Source organism: Hyperoodon ampullatus (genome assembly GCF_949752795.1).
Source record: "Hyperoodon ampullatus genome assembly, chromosome: 9".
In the NCBI taxonomy this organism is placed as follows: Eukaryota; Metazoa; Chordata; class Mammalia; order Artiodactyla; family Ziphiidae; genus Hyperoodon; species Hyperoodon ampullatus.
In genome coordinates this window covers 40,554,935-40,582,050 of record NC_136922.1, presented here as the reverse complement: position 1 = coordinate 40,582,050, position 27,116 = coordinate 40,554,935, and the positions used below count along the sequence as shown (strand labels likewise).

Genomic DNA, 27,116 nt, shown 5'->3' with positions numbered 1-27,116 from the left:
CCTGATTCTTTGGATCTGGGTAATTATTTCAGATTATCTTGTGACTCCGTTTTTAATTTTCTCTTCTTATGGCTTAGTATGTTTTATTTCTAGTATAGAAAAGTAGGGATGGATGGAAAGCCAAACAAATTAAATGATAAAATAAACACAATTTTTAAACTATAGAAGGAAATGCGTTTAAAATTCTACACACCGTTTACATGACTATGTGAAGTGTGCCAGCCGCATCACTCTCCCAAATGTTTATAGCAAAGGCATATTGTACACAGTTCCATTAACCATTTGGACCTGCATCTTGATGAAACTTCAGAATCTGCTGATATTCCAGAGCAGCTATTAAGCATTTCTTAGGAAAGTGACATGCTATTCAATATAGATTAAATGCATGTTTACTGGACTTTTACATTTAAAATTTCCTGAAAGTAATCTGGTTATTGGTTACGTACTTGAAAAACAATTACACTACAACGATGATAAGATTTTAAGAATGACAGAGCTTTTTTGCCATTTTTCACAGTTATATGTAAATTCTATAATATGTGACTTCTGGGGTCATATTGCTTGGGTTTGTGTTCTGTTCTATCTCTTAGTGTTCTTCTGTCTGACTTTCATAACCTGTAAAATGGAGTTTATAGTAATTCTTATCTTAAAGTGTTACAAGAAATAATTAAGCATTCTATGGCACATATTAAGTACGTAAGTATTAGTATTAGTATTAATTTTAATGATTGATAAATACTAAGCAATAACAAGTGGGTGTTTTGCTATATACCTTCAGCCATAAAAAGCAATTTAAAATTGTTCAAGTGAATGTATTTTCTGGCCAGAGTAATATTTAAAACTGGATTCATTAAATACTATGCTGTGTGAGGGTAAAGAACATAAACTTTAAATATGCAATTGGCCCTCCATATTCATGGGTTCTGCATCTCAGATTCAACCAACTGCAGATGAAAAAATATTTTTTAAAAATTCCAGAAAGTTCCAAAAAGTAAAACTTGAATTTCCCACTGCCAGCAACTATTTACATAGCATTTATATTGTATTTACAACTATTTACATAGCACATACATTGTATTAGGTATTATAAGTAATCTAGATAGATGATTTAAATTTATGGGAGCGTGTGCATAGGTTCTGTGCAAATACTATGCCATTTTACATGAGGGACTTGAGCATCTGCAGATTTTGGTATGGGGGTGGGTGGGGCTAGGTCCTGGAACCAATCTCTTGCCAATACCGAGAGACAACTATACATACACTTAGGTGTATATTCTGAACTGTTCAATAGCAAAGGAAAAATAAATAATTTTTAGATTTTATTAAGTACTCAAGAGTTATACTCTATGTTTTGCTGACTTAACATTATATTTTATAAGTTTTCTTAATATACTTGAAAAACCTAAATTTCACTTAAAGGGCTTAGATTTAAAACGGACCTTTGATTTAAAACAAGACAAACCACTACTCTGTCTCATTTAAAATGAAGGTGTGAATTTGTAGTTTCAACTTTATTTTTTTAATAACAAACGTTTGAATTTCAAAATTTCACATATATTTTTAAAACCACATTATAAAGTTACATAAAATGAAAGAATTTCACTTCTTACCTTTGATCCAGAAGAAATCCAATGGAGGTCAAGGTCAGGATAATGAAGCAAGCCCTCAGAAGGAGAGTGACCTGTGATAGTGCCTGTCAAACAAACACAGAGACCAATGGATCTTTAGGTGGGTCATCCAAAGGAGCATCAGAATTTAAAGCTGACAAGAATAACAGACTCAATTTTATTTTATGTTATACCATTTGTTACTAACATTTTTCAAGAAGGTTGAATATGCAGAGAACATTTTGGTTTTCCTAATGTCATTTAGTTATCTTGTTGGACACTTGGAGAATGAATTAGACAATTCTAATGATGTTTTGCTTAAAGTGTTCTTTCTAATAATTCTCCTTTAAAGTTTTGGCTTTTGTAATTCTTTGAAACACTTATGCCTCCACATATGGAGAAATCACTTACATTTTTATGAATAAATACCACATTTCAATGGTTATTTTTAATATCACCAATTCTTCGTGGTTTCAAACCCAGAAGTGTCTTTAATAAAGAAAATATTTAAAGGAGAATGTGTTATGAGTGCAAACACATACATGAAAGAAATTACGCACATCCACTCACATTTTTATTTGATGAAATCTGTATGTTCCTCTGTACATGTCAAGGGTCCTTTTTTGAATTAGTAACAAAAACCACATATTTCTTTGTTATAATTATAAATTAATTATGCATTTTGTTTACATGTAAAAATTTAATAATAATGTTTATTGAGCATCTACTATTTTATAGCTTCCATGCTATGTGTTTCACACATGCTAATTCTTTTCATATTCCCAACAAACTTGCAGAGTAGGTATCATCATATGTGCTTCATATATGAAAAAACAAAGCTGGAATCAAAAGATGAAGTAACTTTTCCATCATCACACAGAAATAAATGATGCCTCTGAAATTCAAAACAGACCTACCTGACCCTTAAGTGTGACAATGGTAGAACACATATGAGCAACAAACTTAAAGGGGGCAGAAGCAGAGATCTATACTGAAGTTACATAGCTCATGTTAGGGCCAGATGGTTACCACTTCAGATTGAGAGTGGATCAGTAAAAGCAAGGAGTTGGATGCACAGCCAGTGGATGATTTCCCTACTCACTGATGGCATTTATGTTTCACCTTTATGAGAACACCAAAGTTTGTTTTATGTTGGCCAAAATAGTGATTGAATGCTCTTTTTTCTTTTTCCTGAAATAACTAGAGGTAATTTCAAGTCATTACTAACTAATATACACACCTACAACTAAGTAGCATCTGTCCAAAATTATAAACAAAAGTTACCAATTGCAATTGCTGCTCACATCCAGTATCTCAGTTCCATATCATCTTCTAAATCAGCGCTGTCTCTTATGGCCAACTTTTAACACCTCCCTAGTTACTTTCTAAATGTCTACAATGGCACCCAAAATTGCCAAGGGGCTTTAACCCTCCAGGGCTATAGTTCAGTAGAAGAGTATCGTTGAGTGGTCAAAAAACTAAATAAAAAGTGTCAGAATGTTTAGGAATATGGAGACAGTGCTGGATATCAGATATAGGATAAGGAGTTCAGTGAACTCTAGAACGTTTGAATGGAGAGCAGGAGAGTACTATTTGGGTATATGGAATTCCGTGGTGGCTGCTTTGGGACAGTAAAACAGAAAAACAAAAACAAAAACAAAAACAAAACAAAACAAAAAACACACCAGAAAAATATTTTCTTGGTGGTAGAAGTAACTAGGTGTGCTTGAGTAGATTAATGTTTGCTTAGGGGAACAATTTTGTCTCTAAAGAAAAATGTTTCTTACACCATTATTGCTTCTTTTTGATCTTTTAGGGAAAAATTTATATGGAAGGGAGAAATGATTTGTGCCCCAAACCTATACCATGATTTTAAATGCTCTATAAGAATGCAGTGCTTAAAATTATTTGAACCTATTAGCCATGTAACCAGTCAAATTGTTCAGCATTTCTAAGTCTCTCTTATGTGTTCAGTACATCTGAAATAAAATATGAGTTTGGCAAAGACTATAATAAAGTACTTAGAAGAGTGCTTGGCATAAAGTAAGAAGTCAATTCGTGATATGATGATTATCACTGTTATTATATTCAGGCTATACTAATTTTCTAAATGGCTCTTAGGCTAATCTTAATTAATTACAATAAGTTAAGGAAGCACAAATAAAAGGTTTATTAGCTCTTTCAAATATCATAGGAAATTCAGAGACAGGACAAAATATATTTTTTGTTTTGGTTAGGGAATTTATGATCTCTGGACAAAAAAAGAAGAAAGAACTCCTCTCTCCACAAATTGCTTCCTGGCTAATGGTGTCTGAGTGAAAACCAACTTAATACAGCTATCTGGCTGCCTAGTGAAGCTTCTACTTGGCTATTACACATCTGAAACTTAGCCTGCCTAAAACCCTGTATTTGATTTCCTTCTCCACACCACACGCTCCCCACTTCTCTTCGTTTTAGGGATGGCACCCACAGTTTTTCATTTGCTCAAGCCAAAAACCCATAACTCATCCTTGACTCTTTCTCTCACTATCTACTTCTAATACATCAGCACTATATTTGAAATACATCCAGAATAAAGATATTTGCTACAAACAGCACACACAAAAAATACCATGTTTCACCCCCAACATTATCTCTACTATATTAAAATACCCTCCTAACTGGTCTCTCTGATTCTGAATTGTGTGTCCACCTATCCTGGCTTCCCTCCCCTGGTATGTAGCCAGAGCTATCTCTTTAAAACTAAGTCATATTATATCATTCTTATGTTCTAAATCCCCCAGGAGCTTGAAATCTCAGTAAGAATAAAGCTCAGAGTCCTTATTCTGGCCTCTACACAACATACCCCCTATTATCATATAATTCCTGAATCATTTCTGTCTTTCATTCTTGTGCTACATCAGAAATTTTGCTCTTCCTTGAGTATGACTAACATCCTTCCCACTCAAATCTGTTTCATCTACTGTCTCTTAAGCTTGAAATGACTTCCCACAGTGACCCTTATGGTTTATTCCTTCATTCCATTCAGGTAACTACTGCATGTCCTTGTTCATCCTGTATAAAAGAGTACTTCTCCACAATGCTCTATAACCTTTTTCTGTTGTATTTTCCTCCATACAACTTAACACGCCCATACACTTATACATTTGTTTGTTCATTCTCCAGCTGTTTGTTGTCTGTCTTCTCTCATTCCCTAAGAGAGGTTTTATCTTTTTATTCACTATTATATTCCAAGTGCCTAGAACATTGCCCAGCACATAGTCAGTAGCTAATATGGTTTTTGAATGACTGACTGAATTATTGAATCATTTTACATTTCTGTTTATTATCCATACCTTTAATATAATTCTAATTGGCTTAATAAATAATTTAATATTACATTAATATTTAATTTAATATCAATATTTTAGTCCTTAAAATTATTTAATAATTTAATAGTAATATACTAAATGCTTGTGTTAAATATTTAAAACATTAAATACTTTAATATTTCTATGTTTAATTTCTTAAAGAACAAAACTGTCCTAAAACTGTTTGAGTTTAAAGGAAACTAAGATTACCAGAAGAAGAAATCCAATATTGAACACATGCTTCCTTTAGAGAGTCCATTTTCCTATGAAACTCTTAAGTTTTTCCATATTATATCCTTTGATAGGCTAATCAGTTGACCTTCTCTGATTTCTACACATTCATTCCATGAATATGTATTGAGCATTTGCTAGGAACTGCGGTAAATAGGAGTTTAAGAGAGTGAGCAAGAAAGACAAAATCCCTGCCTAGAAATCACACTACTTCAATCCCTGCTGGTAGGACCATAGTCCAGCTACACTAGAGCAAAAAGGAGGGAAAAATAGAATAGACTTTATAGACTTTGACCATTGTAAATACTTAGCCTCCTGTGTTTTAAACAAGATGTGAAATGACATGAAGCTTGTTAATTTTTTATAACAGTACAATTTCATTTTTCATTGGGTTTACTACTATTTTACACCATTCACTGCTAGTATATCTTTCATGTAAGATATTGCTGTCCTAAGGTGCTAAAATGGAATTATTCTAAATTAGGCTTTGAATATATTATGTCTTTATCACAAAAAATGAGAAGGTCCATAACTATAAAAAGCTTATGAAGCAAGGAATTAATTTTCCTCCTTTAAAATTATCTTTCAAATCCCAAGCAGTTTGGTAGCTCTTATTTCCATAGGTTTCTCAGTGCGGAAATTGCTCTCCAGATTTTTATGCTTGAAAAAAGCAAACATCCCTGCAACTTTAAGTAGATGAGAAAAAGTACTCATGAGGCAACATTAACTACATAGGAACTCAAAAATTAGAATTACATGTTTGATGCAATGTTGCTTAAACAATTAATAAAGGTGTGAGAAGTCTTTCCTTTGCCCACAGGTATATAAAGAAGAAAGCCTTTTTCTTCTTGAATGGGGATATCACCCTCTTACTATTCCATAGAAAAATTCTGGTGATCAACATAATTACCTTTCATGTTTTCCCACCCGACAAATCTCACAAAGGGAAGTATCAGCCCCATACACTATGTCCTAAAATAACAGTAAGTGTCTGTATGCATTCTTTTTTTAAGAACTTTGTGTACTGTCAGAGGTAATTTGATAATACTTTCCATAGTCTTATTCTAAGGATTTAGAAATAAAAATGTCTTGATTTTATTGTATCAGGGTTGTGCATTTTTAGGAGTTTCTGAAAAGATCTACTAAAGTTATTATTTTGACTCAAAATGTCCATCTTCCCAAACATCTGTAAAATAAGGTCAAAAACTTCCTAATACTTAAGTGTCTGTAACCTCTGATGTGAAGGCAGAAAATTTGGTTTGGGGCACCCTTGCTCTGCTACCTCATCGTCCCTGTGACTCTGATGGCTCCTTTTAGATACCTTGAGCTGAAACCTAAGGCTTGAAGATGCTTCCCATTACAACATAGACTCAGGAACAGAACTCCAGGTGATATCATAAAGCAATTTGTAATTCTATATGGATCTCAAAAATCTATATTGAAATAAGATCCTGTTTAAAAATATATATATAACAGTATTGAGTATATTGTTTTTTTTCAGTATTTTCAGAACGTTTGGTTACTGTTGAAGCATACGTAAAGAAATATGACTAGAATGAATGTTTTCTATAATTTCAAACAGGAAGCAAACTAAATAAATATATCAAAGGTGAAAATATATTGCCTAAAATGTATAAATATATAGTTCAGAAGCACTGAATTGGTATGGAATAGTGAGTTTCTACAAAAATGTGTAAGAAATAAAAGCAAAAATTTTTATTTTAAAAACTTTAAGTAACATAGCTTGAAGAATAGTTATGTTGTAGTCATATTTCAATCTATGATTCCACTGTTAATAATGAATGTGCACCCAACTAAATAGAGAAACAAGGATTGATTTTCCCTCCCACTTGAAAATAAAACAAAGCAAAACAACATATCTGAAACAATTGTTTTCAAGACCCTGGACACCAGGCAACAAAGGTCAGTGATCCCAGGGAAACGGGATACAAATGACATGACCCCTCACTATTGCTCCAGGTTACTACCTTGAGAAAGTTCCTATGCTGCCGCACAGAGGGAACTCAGAGGGGCCTAGTGGACTCCCTGATTTGAGGAGATGGAGCTGGGATTTGGGAGAAGCCAGGGAGGCTATTATTTGGAAGAGAGTACCAAAGAGGAGAGAGCTGCATAGACAGAACTCTATTCATCAGCAGCGGGTGCCCATGAAGTCTCGTATATCAGCTCATGCATGTGAGGAAACTATCAAAGATTAGAAAAGGACTAGAGCTTGCAATGCCCAGAGCTCACAACAGGGCCAGCTAGAGTACAAGTTCCCATCAGCCAGACTGGACAGCCTCATGATTCACTGGGCATTGGGTAGAGAAATCTGTGCATTGACATATATACAATGGAATATTACTCAGCCATAAAAAGGAATGATATTGAGTTATTTGTAATGAGGTGGATGGACCTAGAGTCTGTCATACAGAGTGAAGTACATCAGAAAGAGAAAAACAAATACCGTATGCTAACGCACATATATGGAATCTAAAATTTTGGTACTGATGAACCTAGTGGCAGGGGAAGAATAAAGACGCAGATGTAGAGAATGGACTTGAGGACACAGTGGGTAAGGGGAAGCTGGGACAAAGTGAGAGACTAGCATTGACATATATACACCACCAAATGTAAAATGGATGGCTAGTGGGAAGCTGCTGCATAGCACAGCGAGATCAGCTCAGTGCTTTGTGATGACCTAGAGGGGTGGGATAGGGAGGATGGGAGGGAGGCTCCAGAGGGAGGGGATGTGGGGATATATGTATACTTACAGCTGATTCACTTTGTCATACAACAGAAACTAACACAACATTGCAAAGCAATTATACTCCAATAAGGATACAAAAAAAAAAAACTGTGCATTGAGATTTTGAGTTTCCAAAGCTGAATTAAAGTATCTAATTTTTACATATTTTTAATAAGTCAAAATGAGATCTTAATTCAAATTATAAGCAGTTCATGGTTGGTTGTATTTATTGTATGATAGCGTTTAAAAGAGCTGCCTGATGCTAAACAAATTTTGAGACAGTACTAATAGTATGAAGATATATTTAATTTCACAGTTAATATTTCATTATTTGATGCAAAAGGCATTTTTAAATGTTCAATTTCCCACTTTATTATGTTTCAATATAGTGGACAAAAATAGATTTTTCACAGGAATTCACAGTGATCACTTTTCTAAGTTCCCAAAGTCTATGCTTATTAGACAGGTAGCTTTGGTTAATATCCTTCCTTTACTAATACACATTTATTACATTCATTTCATGGATTTAAATTATAATTGATGCTCAATTTAGCTCACATTTCTTTTTTCATATTACTTCAGTTACCACCTAAGAACTTTAGGAAATTAAATTAAATCCCAGTGGGCTGCATTGGAAGAAAACTGTATGTGCTGAATATTGACTTGAGAGGTTTCACGTAGGACCTAAGTTAGATCTAAATTGTGCAAGCGACACTCTCTGTTATGAGAATACCACTAAATATATTGATTTTTTCTAAGGGTCTGTTAAAACATGTCAATATGAAAGCATTGGTTACAAAATTTTAGTGCCCATAATGTTTTACAGAGTACAGCAACCAGGGGAATTTAAGACTATAAAAACCTGTTTCCAAATTTATATTGGATATTCTCAGATGCCTCATATTGAAATATATCACCAAATAATCTGGGTTAGACATATCTACAGTAACTTTATTATACATTCTATTATAAGACCCTGTTAAATATTCAAACTGTTTTGAGTATGTCTATTATTGAAAAGGATAGCATTGCCTTTACAGTTTTACTTTGGAAACATGCTAGTGAGTCCATATTTCCATTTCAAACCCGTATTCATGATATCACCCCATGAGGTGGACCCTGGCAGCTGAGGAATTGATTTCCCAAGCATTACTAAACTAAAATCAACATAAAAGACTGTGGGTCATATAACTAAACTAAACACTATATATTTGAATGTAAACATTGCAAGTTTCAGTAAGAAAGAAGTGAGCCTTTTCCACCTTTTTGGTGGCCATCAAATTGCTATTTTGACTCCCAAAGTTATTTATACAGAACTTGCACACATTAAACAAGTAAGTATTTATCTACTCTGGTAAACCCATAAACAGAAAAGGCTGTGGGACTACAGCAGGGTCCGCAATTACACGTCAGCCACAACTTTTCTATGTGATTATTGGCTACAGTGAATCTGGAAAAAAAATATTGCTGTTGGATTTTAATGTCTTCAGATGCTTTTAAACATCCCTGAGACTAGAAAGGCACTATAGAATTTTGCAAATAAGCAACCTTTTTCCTATTTGCACAGCATGCTTTTAGCAAAGAAAAACATGTGTGGGAAACAAGCAAATGTACTTTTCAAAATTAATTTGTGTCAGGGATGAAGCTGTCTCCAACTCTAATTTTAATTTGAAAAGGATTTCATCACTTGCTATTTCTCTTTGTCGACATATCTACATGAGTTTCTCATATAGTTTTTTTACGACAGTGGAAAAATCTTGTGAAAACCATGCTATGAGTTACATATTTTAACATACACCCTGTCTGGCTACATTTTAACCTAAGAAGCACTCACACATGCCTAGACCTTCAAATTCTCTTGGTGAGCTTAATATTAAGGCCTCTACTTCAAAATCAAAATGGATAAATTTTCATTTTTATTTCTATGAATTAGGTTAATTTATTTTGAGACTGTATTTAGTACAACTAAAAAAATTCAATAATGCGAACTGTACTCAGTATTGATCAGTATATCAAGAGTTAGATATTTAGATGTAGATGATGTAGCTTTTCTTCTGGTGTTATTCAATTATCTAAACTCTATTAATGCAGGCATATTTTAATCATAACTTAGGTGAACAAATTAAAATAACGAAGTAGTTTAACAAAGTAATCAGTGATGGGTTAATTATGTAATACTTGAAGACATGATTATGAGACCTTAGGTTAAGCAATTAATAAGTCTAACCATTATGGTAGTTTGACATCTACTTGTGCACTGCTAAGAGTGATGTAATCCATGCTGCTTTTAAGAAAGCTTTGCTCCTGAAAGAAATTCTTGGGTTCAAATTTTGTCTCTTTTGAAGCTAAAGGCAAATGAACCTGCTACAATTTGGAATTGGTTACATTAGTTGTAGTACATATATGAACCAGCAAATAATAAGCCATAATATATTCTTCCATGATGTTTTCAAAGCATTTCTGGTCACATCATATCCTATTTCTTTTTTTCAGTCCACAAAATGGAAACCAGAATTTAAATCATTGTTTTCTCCTATGATCAGGAACGAGTTTTTCTGTAGTTTAAAAAACAAAAACATTGTACGTGGGCAGAGAGAACATGTGAACTTGTCTAGTGTCCAAAATTGGAGTCACTGTGTGTAGCAATTTGGGGTTATTAATTTTAAATGCTAAAAACACAAATACATATGGACAATACCAATCGTTAAAGTCTTTAAATAATGTTTAAAATTGAAATGGCTTTCTTCAATATATTACCCAATAGTCTCTGTAAACATCTTGTAAACCTATTTTATTTAGTAGGACACACTGTGACATACACTGCTATTTGCCCAACCAGAAAATATCTCCTATATCTTCTATACTAATACTATGCTGATTTTGTCCAGGTATAAGAAAGGAATGTACTCAGAGGCAAAGCGAACCCTTTATCCCCAGGGCATGAATTATGCTTGGTATAATTCATTCATGGTTAATTCATGAACCAGTGTTAGTTATTGTTTCAGTGTGGGCATGTGAATCAGTCCTGAGCAATGAGACATGAAAGGACATTTGCTGGGAAATACTCTGGGACTTTTTTCCCCTCCTTCTTAAGTGAAATTTACAAGATGCTCTAGAACTGAACTTGCTACCTTTGGTCACAGTGTGAGGACATGATGCCTTGAGTTGCTGTAATTATGATAATGAAAGCCCAGAGAACTGTAGAGAAGCCTTTTTGGAAACTCTACATGTTTGAACTGCTGAACTAATCAATACTCACCTCTGAATTTTCAGTTATACTTAAGCCACGTTTAATTGGATAATCTGTTTCTTAGAACAGAAGATATCTAATGGACACTCATATCATAGATACCTTAAAATGATATCCTACAGGAAGGTTTATTATGTTACTATACATTTATAAGTGTTAAAAGAATATTCTTTGAAAAGAAGTTCAAATCACATAGTATTTAGGAGTGAGAAGGATTCATATAGATCTAACATTTGTTATTTTTGCCTACTTGAGTCTATTTCCTTTTTTCTATAAACTATCATCTCAGTATGTCTTTCAAGCCTTCCTATCACTGGCCCTGTCCTCCCATTGATAGATTAAATGGTCTGTGATCCAGGCCTGATCACATTAATGGGTTTGGTGATACCCAGATGAACCCACCCATAACATCAGACTCCAACTTGGAACTTTTACTTCTGGAGTTCCTTGTGTGGAAGTATTTAAAGCTAGAGCTGCTGGTAACCATCTTGCTACCATGAAGGTTGAGAGCCTGTAGGAGAATCTGCTTTGAGAAATGCATAACTGCAGAAAAGAATGAGAAGATTCCTGATGAAGTTACTTTACTCACTGGATCCAGCACTGCCTAAAGAAGAAAAACCCCAAACTCTTCAGTTATATGAGTTAATAAATTCACTCTAAGTTGAATTTCTGCCATATACAACCAAAGAGTCCTTCTTAATACACTCAGTGACCTATTTTGAGTAGACTTATTTATAGAACTCACTGTGTGAGTCATATGGAATACTTAGAATTGTTCCAATAGAATATACTGTGATTTTTACAATGGTATCTAATTATTAAATATAATTCCACAGGTTTTATAAATTAAAATTATTTAAAAAAACTTATAATAGACTAATTTTTCTGTCTTTGAAAAAGGTAATTTATCTTTTATGAATTCACTGCCCACTAATCCTATTTGTATTCATCTGAATTTTTTCTGGATTCTTGTATTATCTTAGACTTTTTCACACTATTTTTTATGTCTAAAGATAACTTCTGTTATGTTTTTTAATATCATTGTCTGTTCGCACTGCATAATGGATACTTTTTTTGCTCTTTTAAGGCACTAATTCTCTCTTTAGTTGTCTTTAAACTGCCAATGAAGTCACTGACTTCCTTATGTCCATTATATTTTTGTGTTCTAGAAGTCTAATTTGATTATTTCTAAATGTGCTTCATCATTGTTTGATTTTCCATAATTTCTAATTTCTTTTTAATTTCAACTTTTGCTTCTTCAAATATATTAAATTTACTTAATTTATCTTTTAATTGATTTTATTTTCAAAATCTGTTGTTTTTGAGGGTATAATTCTGTCGCTTGTTGTTTCTGTTAATGCTTTGTCATAGTGGCTTTCTCCTAGTGTGTTTCTGTGCTTTTTATCTCTCAGTTCATCATAATTGAGACATTACCTGGGGGACTATGTTGAGACCTGAGTTTGAGGGGATTGCTCTAAGCATGATTTGAACATGGGTCTTTTAAACATGAGTCCTTATCTGAGACTACACACTTAGTTTAGGTTTATAAATCAATGGTTAGTGTAAATCCTGGATCCATATCTGAGTGAGATGTGGTTTGTAGTCAAAAATTCTCAGGGAAGACTTTTTTCTGCTGCCTCAAAGCCAAGTGCAGTATGGGTAAGTTTCCTTTTTACATGTCTTTTTCTCATCCTCCTCCCCCTCCCCTTGCCGAGAGTATTTCTTTTGCTTTCAGCTGTTTTACTTGAAGTTCTTTAACTGACTTTCCACCCACGTAGGCTCTCAGCTTTGTTTTGGGTCCCTTAAGGTCTTGATCAACAGAGATTTTTCAGTGCCTGGGATAGCTGTCAGGAAGAACACCTCATTGGATCTGCATTTTCTCAACATTTTTAGCCTCTAAGGAGTACCTCAATTTTTTGCCTACTCATCTATGCAGTGTATTTAAAGGGTTTTCTTAAAAATTACATTTTGTCCAGCAATTTTAGGTGTTTGATATGCCTTAAAAAGAAGTAGGTGGGGCTTCCCTGGTGGTGCAGTGGTTGAGAGTCCGCCTGCCGATGCAGGGGACACGGGTTCGTGCCTCGGTCCAGGAAGATCCCACATGCCACGGAGCTGCTGGGCCCGTGAGCCATGGCCGCGAAGCCTGCGCGTCCGGAGCCTGTGCTCCGCAACGGGAGAGGCCACAGGAGTGAGAGGCCCGCGTACCGCAAAAAAAAAAAAAAAGAAGTAGGTGTATCTAACCCACCATTTTGCTAGAAATGGAAGTCCCCTTTCCCTGTTTCTTTAGAGCGTAAACATTACTCATACATTGCTGCTATGTGAGGCCTCAACATTCCTGACTCAGTGAGGTTCTTTCATGAGGTACATACTTCCTTGGTAACAAGGTCAGATACTGATTTTTCATTCTTCTGTCATCCTATTTTCAATTTCACCTACTTCCAACTTAGTTACTTTACTATAATTTATGTACCTCTTTGAACTATTGTAAATCCTTTTTGGAAGAATATAATATGAATAAATCTGTGAAACAAAGTAAATATTTAAAAATACCTCTGTTTTTAATCTTTTTATGGTTTACAGTGCATTTTTACATAAATTATGCTATTTTTGTTTTCTCCAAAATATAGGCAGTGAGGGTATTCTCATGTAGCCAAAAAATGATTCCCCAGGTGGTAATGCCTGAATCAGAATCCAGATTCTAAACCCTGATCCAGTGCTCTTGTGCTTCAGGAATATTTCGAATATTTAGAAAGGACAAAATAAATGAAGTTAACTGTACATTGCAAATCCCATAAATTCAAGTTATCAGGGTATTCTTTAATTGAAGATAAGCATGGAAATTGCTATAAAGTCTGCTTTCCCCAACACATTTAATTCTAGCTTCTGAAATACTTTTCTTTTAATTGTTGAAGAATTTATTTGTGAAAAATCATTTCCTACTTATATTTTAGATCAATTATATACCATTTGATGGACATCTTATACAGAACACTTTGGATACAATTAATTAACTTACATTAATTAAATTAATTCTAGAAGAATCATTTTACCTGTTTAAATGTGAGACACTACCAAAATTCAAAAATTATTACAGAATAGAGCACAGCTTTAATAGAGGGAGCTTATTTTCACCTTCAAAGTGACAGAAAACTTTTTCACACTCTATTTAAAATGAGCACCACTTACAGCTTTATCTGTATAGGTCTCTTCATAAAATGTTAGCATCAGAGCAAACTGTACAACTGCATATGTCTTTAATAGCCGAGATGCTGATGATGAGAAGGGAACTTCTTCCCCCTTGACCTAGGAAGATAAGAAAGAAGCCTTTCCATTATATTGTTCCTTATCTCTCTCACTGAAATTCACACTAAGTGAAGAGGAGATATGCAAAAAGAAATGAAAGGTTTTGCTATCTTTTTTAATCCTCGAAATGACTCTAACATTTATTATTTTGGATAGAAAAAATGTAAAAATTAGGAGATTTGTTTTTCATTTCAGGAGCATTATGATTCTGATCTACTCTGCTTTATATAGAGCACTGTAAGAATTGATACTGATGATTAACATAAACAAAATAAACATGTAATATGAAATATGAAAATTTGTCCATGATTATACATCAAAGTATAGCAAAAGAGAAAATGGAAGGTGATTTGGGATAGTGTAGATAATAATGCTTCAAAGGCAAATACTGTCTTATTGAAAACAGCTTTCCCAAACTACAGTTTCCCAGAAATACTATAATCCTATCCTTATGATGCAGATTTAGGCATCAATATGATTTTAAAATATTCAGTTTGAATGTTTTATTCTATGTTTTAAAGTTTTAATCTATTGCAAAAAAGGAAAATAATAAATGAGCCGTAGCTGGCTAGACTTTCTGGAGCTGAAATAAGCAAATTATTTTCACCTATATCAAGTTAGATCATTGTTATATAACTAACTGTGAACATAACCAAGTGTCTGGAAATTCCAACACAGCAGCTTTCATAAGTGGATGAGAAAATATCCTTATTCAGATCAGGATTTTTGAAAAATAAAAATATTCAAATAAAACATATTTCATTTTCTTGAATACTGGCTAATTTTTATACTCATAATTATCTTTGAAATCAACAGTAGCTTATTGTTTCTATATTACTATCAATGACAGTTATTTTGATAAGCAATCTCAATATATATCCTAAATGATTGGAAATAAATTCCTTTTCCTCCATTTCATAAGAGAAATTCCATATTGAAACTGAATTTTTCATTTGATTTTCAGTGTTTTAAACCTCTACCTTGTTTATTTTTAGTTTTGCATGGGATTTCTGTATTTAATGCTACTACGCCACTATGGAATGAATAAAGTGATCTAATCTAATAACCACATCATTTCGGTATGACTTTAGACCTTTTATTCTGGAGACCTCAGTTTTTCATGGACAAGTTGAAGGCTAGACTGAATCTTCTCTAAGGCTCTCTGTGACGGATCCATAAGTGTCTGTGTGGTTTCTGCACTACACAAAGGCTCTCGGCTGTGGGTTTGAGCCAAGAAAACCAGCCTCTGCTGCTCTGCCCCAAACCATGCTCCCTAGTAAGAGGCAGCGTGGGAGAAGGCACCCCTCTTAATGGCCCCTAGGTGGTGTCCACTTATTAATTTACACATTACAGGGCTGTATCTGCCTAAGGAAACATCTTTTTTCAGATTTGCATGAAGTCAGCATGTATTACAGGCTGGCTGTAGACCTGACAATATGAAATTAATCTTTGCCATCATCGAATTCATGAACTTTATTTACCTCTGGGATTTCTTCATTCAGTCCAAGTCTTGGTTTACCTGGACCCCATCCTGGTCCTTTAAATATGACAGAAAACTTATTGAAGAATCCAGGTGTGGCCCAGAATGTAGTCCATATGGTAAGTAAATGGTGGAACTAGAAGAATAAAAATATAGTCTATTTAAGATAAGAAAAGACCATAACAAAAAAGATTAAATACATTAACTCATGCATTTTATTTTACTGTTTAATGTAACTTACAAATTATTCTTTAATATATAGGTTATGTATAATTTGCTAATATTGATTAATATGCAATTGCATTATAAATTGAAATTCATTCTATGCATTCTGCATACCTTTACATTTAAATGTGTTCTTATCAATATTTCTGAAGCTCCACAAAATTATAAACATGAAATTTAATAATAGGGCAATTGTTTAGAAAATTAGCAAAGAATAAAATGTGAGTTCAGAGAATTTGCTTCCAATGGATTTAACTAGCAGCCTGTGCACTCGACAGCCACATCGAATGACATCTTTTTTAGACTCGCTAAATGGTTTTTAAAGTTGAACATGGAATCATACAAATATTGCATATCTGTTATATATTTTTAAAATAATCTTTTATTTAATGTATTGAATTACAGACAAACACCGCATTTTAAGAAAAAATGTTCAAAACCATTTCTGATGGTAGACCTCTGAGGATTAAATAGATAGATCACATTCTGTAATAGGAAAAGTTTGCTGAGTCACAAGTTGACCTTGAGGCTTATAGCAGGAATTCACATTCATTAAATAACACACATTTGATATGTACAAAGTTAAAAGTATGCCCACACATGACAAGGACTCAACAAATACTGGCTATTAGGATAAATAGCTATACATATCATATATGTTATAAAAATCTATCATAGGATTAAAAATAATCCTAGATATTGGGCATCAGCTGTTGACTCTCGAAATGACTCCTATTATACATGTAGTGATAAACTAATGTAGAAAGAAGTTATGGCTCTATCAGAATTTGTTGTCTCATTGGTATTTTCACTATCCCTAACAGAATTTAAACTGCTAGCATTATAAAAATTGTTTTTAAAATTACTTGAAATATTATAATAAGGAATCTGAAGCAATTAATCAACAATGTAGGATTTAGCTGAGCAGATTTTAAAGAAAAAGGAAATGTTAGATGGAAACTTATCCTGAGGCTTTGCAATAATAATAACACAGAAAATTAATGTTACAACACACATTAATATACTTACCTGTTTTGTTATTTTAAAAACTGAGTACAAGACTTCCCTGGTGGCAGAGTGGTTAAGAATCCACCTGCCAATGCAGGGAACACAGGTTTGATCCCTGGTCTGGGAAGATCTCACATGCCGCAGAGCAACTAAGCCCCACGACTACTGAAGCCCGCGTGCCCTAGAACCCACACGCCACACTACCGAGCCCACATGCCGCAACTACTGAAGCCCATGCGCTCTAGGGCCTGCATGTCACAACTACTGAGCCCACGTGCTGCAACTACTGAAGCCTGTGCGCCTAAAGCCCATGCTCTGCAACAAGAGAAGCCACCGCAATGAGAAGCCCGCGCACCACAGTGAAGAGTAGCCCCCGCTCGATACAACTAGAGAAAGCTTGCACGCAGCAACGAAGACACAACACCACCAAAAAAAAAAAAAAAACCAAAAAAAAAAACTGACTGAAATTTTACTGCTATCATTCTAGACACAAGCCATGAGAATACAGGGCTTTTAAATAAGGAGTACTTTCTCACTTACTTGTTTTCCAATGCCCTGAAACTCTTGGACTCCAAAGGAAAGCAAAATGAATGGTTTCTACTTAGTATTAAAGGGGAAAAAAGCCTCTCCATCTAACAGGGGCCATCCCAAGGTGCTTTTGATGCCTCTGATGGGAGGGTGAGAAATTTAGCTAATATAAAGGAATACAAGTGAAAGTAAATACGTGATTTTGTAGGTTTAGGAACTCCTAATTATTAAAACTTGCTGATTTGATATTTCTAACAATATAAGTGAGTATGTAGGAGACTAAAACTTAGACACAGTTGTGACAATTATTACGCTAAAGGCAATGTTTACATGAGGGCAGATTTAGCAGCAGCTCATAAAGACCTGTGATTGAATATTGTGTCTCCAAATCCTAATCATCCAACTCCTTGTGCAGCTCATGTGATGCAGTTTTCAACTTCTTATTGTATCTCGAATATGAACCCCTTTTCCTCCATGTGTGTACACTCCCAAAGCCTTGCTAGCTAAAGGATTGCCATGAACCAGCAATGTCAGCATCTCCTGGGAGCTTGTTAGAAACACAGTATCTTGGCCAGATTTCAGACCTACTGAACCCTACTTTAATAAGATCCTCCCATGATTCATATGCACATTAAGTTTGAAAAGCTCTCTCCTAGAGGGCAGAGACCAAGTTGTATTTCCTTCTTAATCTCTACATTATGAAGACAAGACCACGCCCAGTGAAGAAGAGGCTCTCAATGTATTATCTTGAAACTGATTTCAGTTCTATAAAGAAGGTACCTAGAAATGTTTATTATTAAGGAAGTACCTGGAAATATATGTTAGTATTCTCCTGGAAAAAATCTATCATATTCTTGGTAATGCCTAATCAAAAGAGAGAGAGAACGAAAGACAGAGAGAGAAATGCCACTAGTTGAGAAGAAAGAAGAGAAATAATCAACTTTTCTCTTCTGAACGGCGACATAAAAATGCCTTTCACTTGAAAATTGAGTTAATCAAGTTTGGGGCTTGGCCTTCAACCCACCCTACTTAGGTTAGCATCTAACAAACTGTGTATAGTCGGGTGAATTATTTAAATCCTGAGAACCTCAGTTTCATCCACCAAAAAACTGAGGCTAAAAAGAACCACTACCTTATAAGGTTTTAGTAATGGTTAAATTAAACATGTGTGCTGTTAGCAATGTCCTGCACATAGTAAAACTTCAATAAATGTCCATTTATTTTGTTACTTTAACTTTCTTTAAAAACCTTGAAGAAGTAGCTTTGAAAAGCAGACCCAACATAAACCTGTACTTTCTTCCCTTTCTGAATGCTGTATATCCAGTCCCCTGGACAGAGCTGTCATTGACTGACCTCTTCATTTTTTCAAGCATTTTTATCTTTTTCTCATTTACTAGTCCCGACCCCTGGGAGTGTCTGCGGTGCTCTGCTACTGACGGATCAGAGCTTCACAGACATTCCTCATTTCTCTAGCGCCAACCATTGAGAACAGCGAACAACCAATACCACATGTCTGACAGAAAACTGGGCCAGGGCAACAAGTCTTAGCAGGTGAGGCAACGTGCAAACCTAACCAACCCGTAATAGCTCCTGACACCTCCATCCAAGAAGAGGAGGGCAAAGGCCTCACCCTGAATTTCTAACCAGAGTCATGCAGGCTTGAAGCAAATATTTTTCTTACTCTGGGATCAGCCTTAATTATACATTTTACTACCGCTCCTTCTGAATACATGAATATATTTCAGGTCTATTCTGAGAAAGGGTACATTTGCTAAAGAGCTATTTCTTTTAATTCTAGGTAACAGACATATTCTAAAATTCTTACAATGAATTGTTTTCAAATGTATTCTGCCCAATTTGATTCAAGGCTTTGAGTGCCAGAGTTATTTCTAAATTCTTTTACAGTTAAAATATATATTTTTCAAGGCTAGTGTAATGTACTTCCACCTTTCAGCAGCTGATTTTTCTTTCAAATATAAAATTTATAAAAGGATGGAATCAATTCAGAAGAAATAAAACCAAGTACATTACCTGCACCTTGAAAGGTTCAAATGAATTAATGGGATGTGTTAGACCATATACAACTTTTTCCTTTTCTGCCTCAAATGTTCCTGGAAGATAAATAATAATGATATGATTTTTGACTTCCTGTGAATGAAGGAGCTAATTTACTTTTTAAAATGCTCATAGTTTTTACTTACCAAAAATTCTATCCCATATAATAAGAGTTCCGGCAAAATTTTTGTCTACGCAATAACGATTTCTGCCTATGAGACAAAATATTTTTAAAAGTTTTTTTGAAAAAGGAAGTTATACATTTTGAAACAATGATAGTCCTAAAAATATCTTTTCACTGACAACACTAGACTTTATTTGCTAGTAAACTGAGTATTTATTTTCCAACTGATTTTACTAAGAAGAGCAAAGCCTTCCTTAAAGCCATAGATATTTAGAATTATCCCAGATTTTAAAAAAAACATCGTTCACAATTTTTCTGGTCTTTAAAGATCTGGGATAATTCTAAGTAATTTTTTTTTAGGACTATTAAAGAGTAATAATTATAAATTAAATGGTCCAGAACAAAAGGCAATATGAAATAAGATAAATATCAATAATATATGCATATTTTTTCTTTTATTTTGATGTGATCTTTACACCTTTTCACCGCCTCTTTTCCAGGAAGAAAATTTTCCACTTACAGTAAGACTTTCCTATTTTTTTCATCACAAAAGATATAAGTAAAAATTGTTACCTTTGATTATATTCATTGACTCATAACATATATGATATTTTAATGCCCCAAATACTTAAATAATAGTTTAAATTTAAATAGTTGGACATAGTTTCCTAATTAAAAAAAAATTAAATAAACACAATCATATCCACATGATTGTAAATCAAAGGAAAGAGAATATTAATCCACCAAGCCACTACTCCAATAAATTCAACTGTCTCCATGTGTCCTCATTTCTTTACACATCTTCTGTACATGTAAATGTACACGTGAACGTAAAGGTACAAGGAAAATTTTCCCCTGGTACAAAAGTAGAGTGGGGCTGGCTACACAGATCCACCACTCATTGCCACACATAGGCTAAACAGTGGCTCCCAGTTGGGTGAGGGAGCACTTTGAACCTCAGGGAATATATGGCAATGTCTGGAGACACTGTTAAGAGTCATAACTGGGAGGGGATACTATTAGCATCTAATACGTAGAGACCAACATCTTATAATACACAGGGCAGCCCGCATGCCCACCCCGCATTCCCAAGTGAAGAACTATCTGGTCCAAAATGTTAATAGTGCAGAGGCTGAGAATGCCTGATATAAAGCAACATGCATGCGAAGGTGCTCTAAGGCCAAACAGGAAACTAGCAACTATTTCTTCTTCAATGTGGACATGTTTTTCTCCAGTCCTTGTGTTTCCTTTAATATGGAGGGAACAGCAAGAGCATAATGCTCTTGACCTCTGCACCAACTCAGTAATAATTCCCTGTGGTGGAGGTATGACTGTGGAGTTTGGAAGAGGAAACTGCACATGTGCAGCAGGACCCCATCCTCTCCCTACCTGGAGGAGCTTGTGCTTCTGCTCTGCTCCCTGCCCCAGGGAAAGGGACCTGCCCACCTTGGGAAGGCAGGCCTGACGTATGCCAGTACTACTGCCTGTGATGCCTGGAAACTTATAAAATAAAAACAGAATAATAATATTTATTATTTTCTTACTAGCTTCCTTCTCTCAAAATGGCATTTGTGAGATTCATTCATGCCATTACATGTTGTAATAGTTTGGAAATTTTCATTGCGATGTAGTCTTCCATTACATGAATAGTGTAGAATGTATCTGTTCTATTGCTGACAAACATGCGAATTATATCTTTTTTCCCTATTACCTATTACAAATAATGCCAATATGCACACTCTTGTACAGGTCTTTTGGTGCGCAAATGTAAATACTTCCGTTATTTCTTAAGCTAGTGTCTTTAAACCTTAGGCACTAGTCACATGGGATTTTTTTTTTTTTGTCAGGAAAAAGCAGTGTATGTTGAGTTTGTTCATAGAATTTAGACAGGAAAGTGAAGTGTTGTTTATTAGGCTTTCCTTAAATACCAACAGTTTTTAAGACCAAGACACTCTGACTGTACACAGGAACGACCCTCAGCATGGGGTCAAGGAGTAACTTTCAACAAGCTCAATATGAAGTGTGTACCCCCTCAGCTGGTTAACTCCTTTTTCCATTACATCTGAGGAGAGCTAAGCAAAAAGGAAATTCAGAAGTCAGCTATGGGGCTTCCCTGGTGGCGCAGTGGTTGAGAGTCCGCCTGCCGATGCAGGGGACATGGGTTCGTGCCCCGGTCCGGGAAGATCCCACATGCCGCGGAGCGGCTGGGCCCGTGAGCCATGGCCGCTGAGCCTGCGTGTCCGGAGCCTGTGCTCCGCAACGGGAGAGGCCACAACAGTGAGAGGCCCGCGTACCGCAAAAAAAAAAAAAAAAAAAGTCAGCTATGGAGAGGATTCTGTTTTGTTTTGTTTTCCTCCAGTCCTTTCTTTATAGACTAGGTTTGTCCAGGTATGAAGGAAGAAGCAAATGCCTATTTGCAGTGTGTGGTGACTAGGTTGGGTAATTGTGCTGAAGTGATACAAAATAATAATGTCATTTTTCAAGAAATGAGGAAGGAATGAAAGAAGAGATCGAATTTCCTTACCATGATGAACCCTATGATGGCTAGGAGTATTAAGAATCAGTTCCAAAGGACCAAGGTTATCGATGACCTGTTTAAAAGAAAAGGAACATAGTTATTAAATTATATATAATATTTAAGTACTCACATTAAAATCCCATATGGGTTAAGAAATATTGCTAGTTCCATGGTTGGCATCAGAGTCCGAAGAAGGTTCTCTATCTTCTGGTGTTCATATAAAGATAACAATTAGCTCATCACCATATTCTAAGAGACAATATAGTATAGTAGTGAGGTTAAGAGTAGTGAACTGACTGCCTCAGTTCAGTTCCTGAATCCTCTATTTATTATTATGTGGTATTGGGGAAATTACTTAAGCTTTTTATAAGTCAGATTCCTTATCTTTAAAATGGAAATAATAGTACCTACATAATAATGTTCTGAGGATTACAAATGTTACTGTATTTAGATGCTACTATTGCCAAGGCATACTTCTTTAAGTTTCATGTCATTTTATGTTCTTCACCTATCAGCTATGTCTTTGATGACTTATGTTAACAGAGCATAACTAGGCGAAGGGAAACCCAGTATTATATTCATTTTCTGGAGTCGGTTTCACCCAATAATCAGTCATGCAGTAACTTAGTATTGCAGTTGCATTACGGTGATCCTTGCTTATTCAAACAGACTCCTAAATGTTCTCTTACTGTAGATGCCCCATCTTCCAGTCCATTTCTGAGGCACGATTCAAAGTCAAATATGTAAAGGGGCTTTTTTGGAATTAAAGACCCTTTAAAATCGCGTCTATTATTCTCTAATGTTCTCTCTCAACATTTCTCAGTAAGAATCCCCTATGCCAGAGTCTGCACACTCTAAAGAGTGTAGAAACCAGGAAGTTACCATAAATTAGAACAGCAGGCCATATTTAAGATATCCATTACGTCATACAGTTAATATTGGACAATGTGGGAATGCTTTTCATCTCAATTACATTATTCTTTCTTCCATCAACCATGGAAGATAACAGTGTTTTACTTTTCTTTAATCACAATCTAAATAGATCTCTTAGAGCCTATTTATGACAAAATCAATGCATTGATATTTTAAGAAATTACTCACCTTTAAAGTTAACTTCCATTTAAAGGATATATAAGGAATACAGTAATACGTTAAATGCTACTTAAGGGGAAAAATAGTCACTGAAATCGTAACACTGACATGAATTTGGCAACAAGTCAGTGGTACGAGAAAAAACAGGGAACTGGGACTGCTTCAGATGAAAAGATATTTAAGATACATAACAACCAAATGTATTGTGGGGACCTTGTTTAGATACTGATTTGAACAAACCAAATATAAAAGACATTTTATAGGCAATGAGAAAAAACTGATTACAAACATAGTATGACATGATAAAAATACTGTTTTATTAGGAGTTATGATGGCATTGTCATTGCATGAGAAAATGTAATTGTTTTTTAGGAGTTGTATAACTAAAGTATACGTAACATGAGATCTAGGTTTTGCTTCATCATATTTGGCAATGAAAAGGAAAAAGAAAAAAAGAATAACTGATGAAAATGAATCAAAATCATAGTGTTTTTATTGAAATATAGTTGATTTACAATGTTGTATTCGTTTCAGGTGTACAGCAAAGTGATTCAGTCATACATATCTATCTATTATTTTTCAGATTCTTTTCCATTATAGGTTATTACAAGATATCATAATGATTTTTAAATTGAAGTTATGGAGCTAGAAACATTCATTCTATTATTCTCTCTACTTTTCTGAATGTTTTAAAATTTTTAAGACAAATTTAAATAAAAGAAATTACTACTCTAGTAATATACAGTAATGCGCAGTCAGTTGAAAATATTAATATTGATAGATCCCTATAGTCCCAAACATACATGTATGTTGTAACTCTTTATATAGCAGGGTTTAATCATTTTTTGGCAACCTCTGACACTGAAACACCCAATTTGCAATTGCTCTGCAGATGTGCACAGCCGCAGGGGCCACACAGTCCTCAGCTTGTGGGGTTCTGCACGTTCCTGAAGGAGAAGCAGCAGCAGCGTTGCCACATAACAGTGTTGCATCTCTTCATAGGGCAGGTGTCACCAGCATCCCCTTACTAGACTCAGTGCACACCTGAAAGAAACAGTCCTTGCCTCCTTCCCTGCTTCCCAGCTTCTAAGGGGTTCTTGATTTCCATTACGGTACAGGCATGCAAAGGATGCAAATGTTTGCAATGCAGAGAATATGTAATATGTTATCTCTCTCTCTCTTCCTCTCTCTCTCTCTCTCTCTCTCTCTTTCTTCTTGTCTCTCTTTTCTAATCTAGAGTTCTATAGCCATTTTTAAAGTTATCCATAAGAAATGTATTATGAGATCCAAACAACAGACTTTTTTGGTTGATCCATAAGACTTTTTGGTTGATTCATACAACAGAACTCATTTATACATGAAAAAAAATCTGTAATTTTTAATTTCAGGAGTTCAAAATACTGTGAATATATAGCCCTTACATCAGACCACAGCCCTGTGAAATAATAGGCAAAAATATTATCCCACAAATGCATTATTAATGACCAGAAATTGGGAGGGGAGTAAGTAGAAATAACCCCTAGTTTTATTGGACTACATTGCTTTGTACTGGTGGAAAAATATTTGTTGAGAAGAAGAATGGTGACGGATAGAGAACAAAAAGGGGGTTTCTCAGCAGTCAGGACATTGAAATCTGATGCTTTGCTCAGGCTTTGTATCTCTGGCAGAGAACCAGATGGGAAAGGAGAAAACCATTTTATCCTTGTTTGTGTCTTTGGTGGCTAACATATGTTACAAAAACAGACAACAAAAGGGGGTAGAGGAGACTACACTAACTAGTTTCTGCTACCCAGATGCATTTCTAATCCTTGGTCCCGGTGTGTGTGCAGCCAGATTTAAAGCCACACAAATGGTAAGTGAATTCAGATGATTGGAGCCTTGGCTGAGGGCATTACTTTTTTAATGTCAAGTACTTTTCCTCAAAGAAAATCTTTTGCTTCTGCAGGCTAAAGCATGGTGATATCAATATTGAAAATTCCTTTTTTTTTCTTTTTTTAGTAAAATGCCAAGTATAACACAGGCAACCAGAGTTAAATTTCCTTGTAGTGCCTATGAGTACCTTGGAGCTGGGGAAGACCACCTTGGTGTGGGAAATGATTCATCATTCAGACAGCCCGGTCAGAACCTCTCTTGTAGTAAACCCTTCTGATTCAAAGTCATGGAGAAGTAATTAATAACTAATAAGAGCTGAGTGTGACGACTTATCACCCACTTTTGCAAATTCAGTCATTTAGAAATTCAAACGCCTCTAGCTTTGAATCACTTCCCGAAAATATTTTACTGTGAAAATAATTGGAGCTATTCTCATTTTTAGAAGTTATTTGTCTTGCTTTTTTTTTAGATTTAGATGAGTTAATTTAAATTATAAAATTTTAGAACATATAGAGGACTTAAAAATAATATAGTGCAAAGCTCTATTACAAAAAAGCATAAAACTGAAGCTTGGAGAAGTTAAATTACTAATCCAAGTTTAAACATCTTAGAAGAAGCCCTAAAGTCTTCTCAGTTTCAACTCAGTAATCCTTCTATTTTTCTATCATGTTGCTTTAAGAGATATAGCACTTTTTCCATCAAATAAAAGAAATCTAAATTTTTAGAACTTTAATGGGAAATGATAACTAAGTGCTTTTTGACTACATTTCAAAATGAAATCCAGTAATTTAGAAAGAGCCCAGGAATTTCAGCTTCTACATTGCGCTCATGGTATTTTAGGCACTTTTGGGGCTTCTTAGGTCTCTGAAGCAACAGTCTGTGTCTTGTAGCCTGTAGTTTTCTATCCGGGTCTCATAATCTGAGGGCCATGGATGTCTAGAAGGGCCATTTATGGGCTTCAGAAGGCCAAGAACACCCTGAAGTGTCACACCAAATTTTATGAATATGTGACTATGGGTATTTTCTTGGGGAAAACTACTATTTTCATAATATACTCAAAGGGATCCATAAGTCCCCAGAGGTTAAGAATCAATGTCCTAAACAGAGTGCTTTAGGTTGTTGCCTTTGCCCTTCTTATTTATATTGTGTTTTTAGTTTCTGTATTATTAAAACTTGGGTGCTAATTTCCCACCCAATCTTCAAAGATAGTAACTTTAACATTTTTTTCTGCCTATTTCGTGAAATCATTGTTTTCCAAAAAGATTGTTTCTTAAGCTGTTTTTACTTGTTTAATAATAAATTATTAAAAATAAATAAATAATAAAAGTAACAATTTTATAATTATAAGCTCCATCCATTCTATTGATTAACCTTCATCCAGCAGAAGCGCTCTGAACTGGATTTGCTGGAGTGGTCACAAACTCCTTATTTCTCTCTCCACAATTTAAGGTGGATGTAAGGAAGAAGAGTTAAATGTAAAAGTAAGAGAACAGGAACCATGAGTTTCATCATGTCATTTCATCATGTCATTTCCTCTCATCAAAACTAAAATGAACTCAAATAAAAGGATCTTCATAATGAACTAAATAAAGTCCAAAACATCTGGAATTCAAAGCCATTCAAATTTTTCCTCAAGACCAATCCCAATTCTCTTTCTTTTGCCTCTAAGACCTTCATGTCCCATCCTGACCTGTTGGAATCATGCTCTACCTCCAAGACCTAGCTAA

The 27,116-nt window shown here is 34.8% G+C and overlaps 1 protein-coding gene across 1 annotated transcript in view; it reads right to left on the bottom strand.

Moving 5' to 3' along the window:
* AGMO (alkylglycerol monooxygenase) overlaps positions 1–27,116 on the bottom strand; it is a gene marked incomplete at both ends in the record, with an annotated part of 343,447 nt that overhangs the window by 170,574 nt on the left and 145,757 nt on the right. Inside the window, 6 exons of the mRNA XM_079711695.1 lie at positions 1,611–1,693; positions 14,371–14,487; positions 15,969–16,103; positions 19,760–19,839; positions 19,930–19,995; positions 22,432–22,498. Coding sequence (XP_079567821.1) covers positions 1,611–1,693; positions 14,371–14,487; positions 15,969–16,103; positions 19,760–19,839; positions 19,930–19,995; positions 22,432–22,498 — 548 coding nt within the window. The remainder of the gene's footprint in view (positions 1–1,610; positions 1,694–14,370; positions 14,488–15,968; positions 16,104–19,759; positions 19,840–19,929; positions 19,996–22,431; positions 22,499–27,116) is intronic.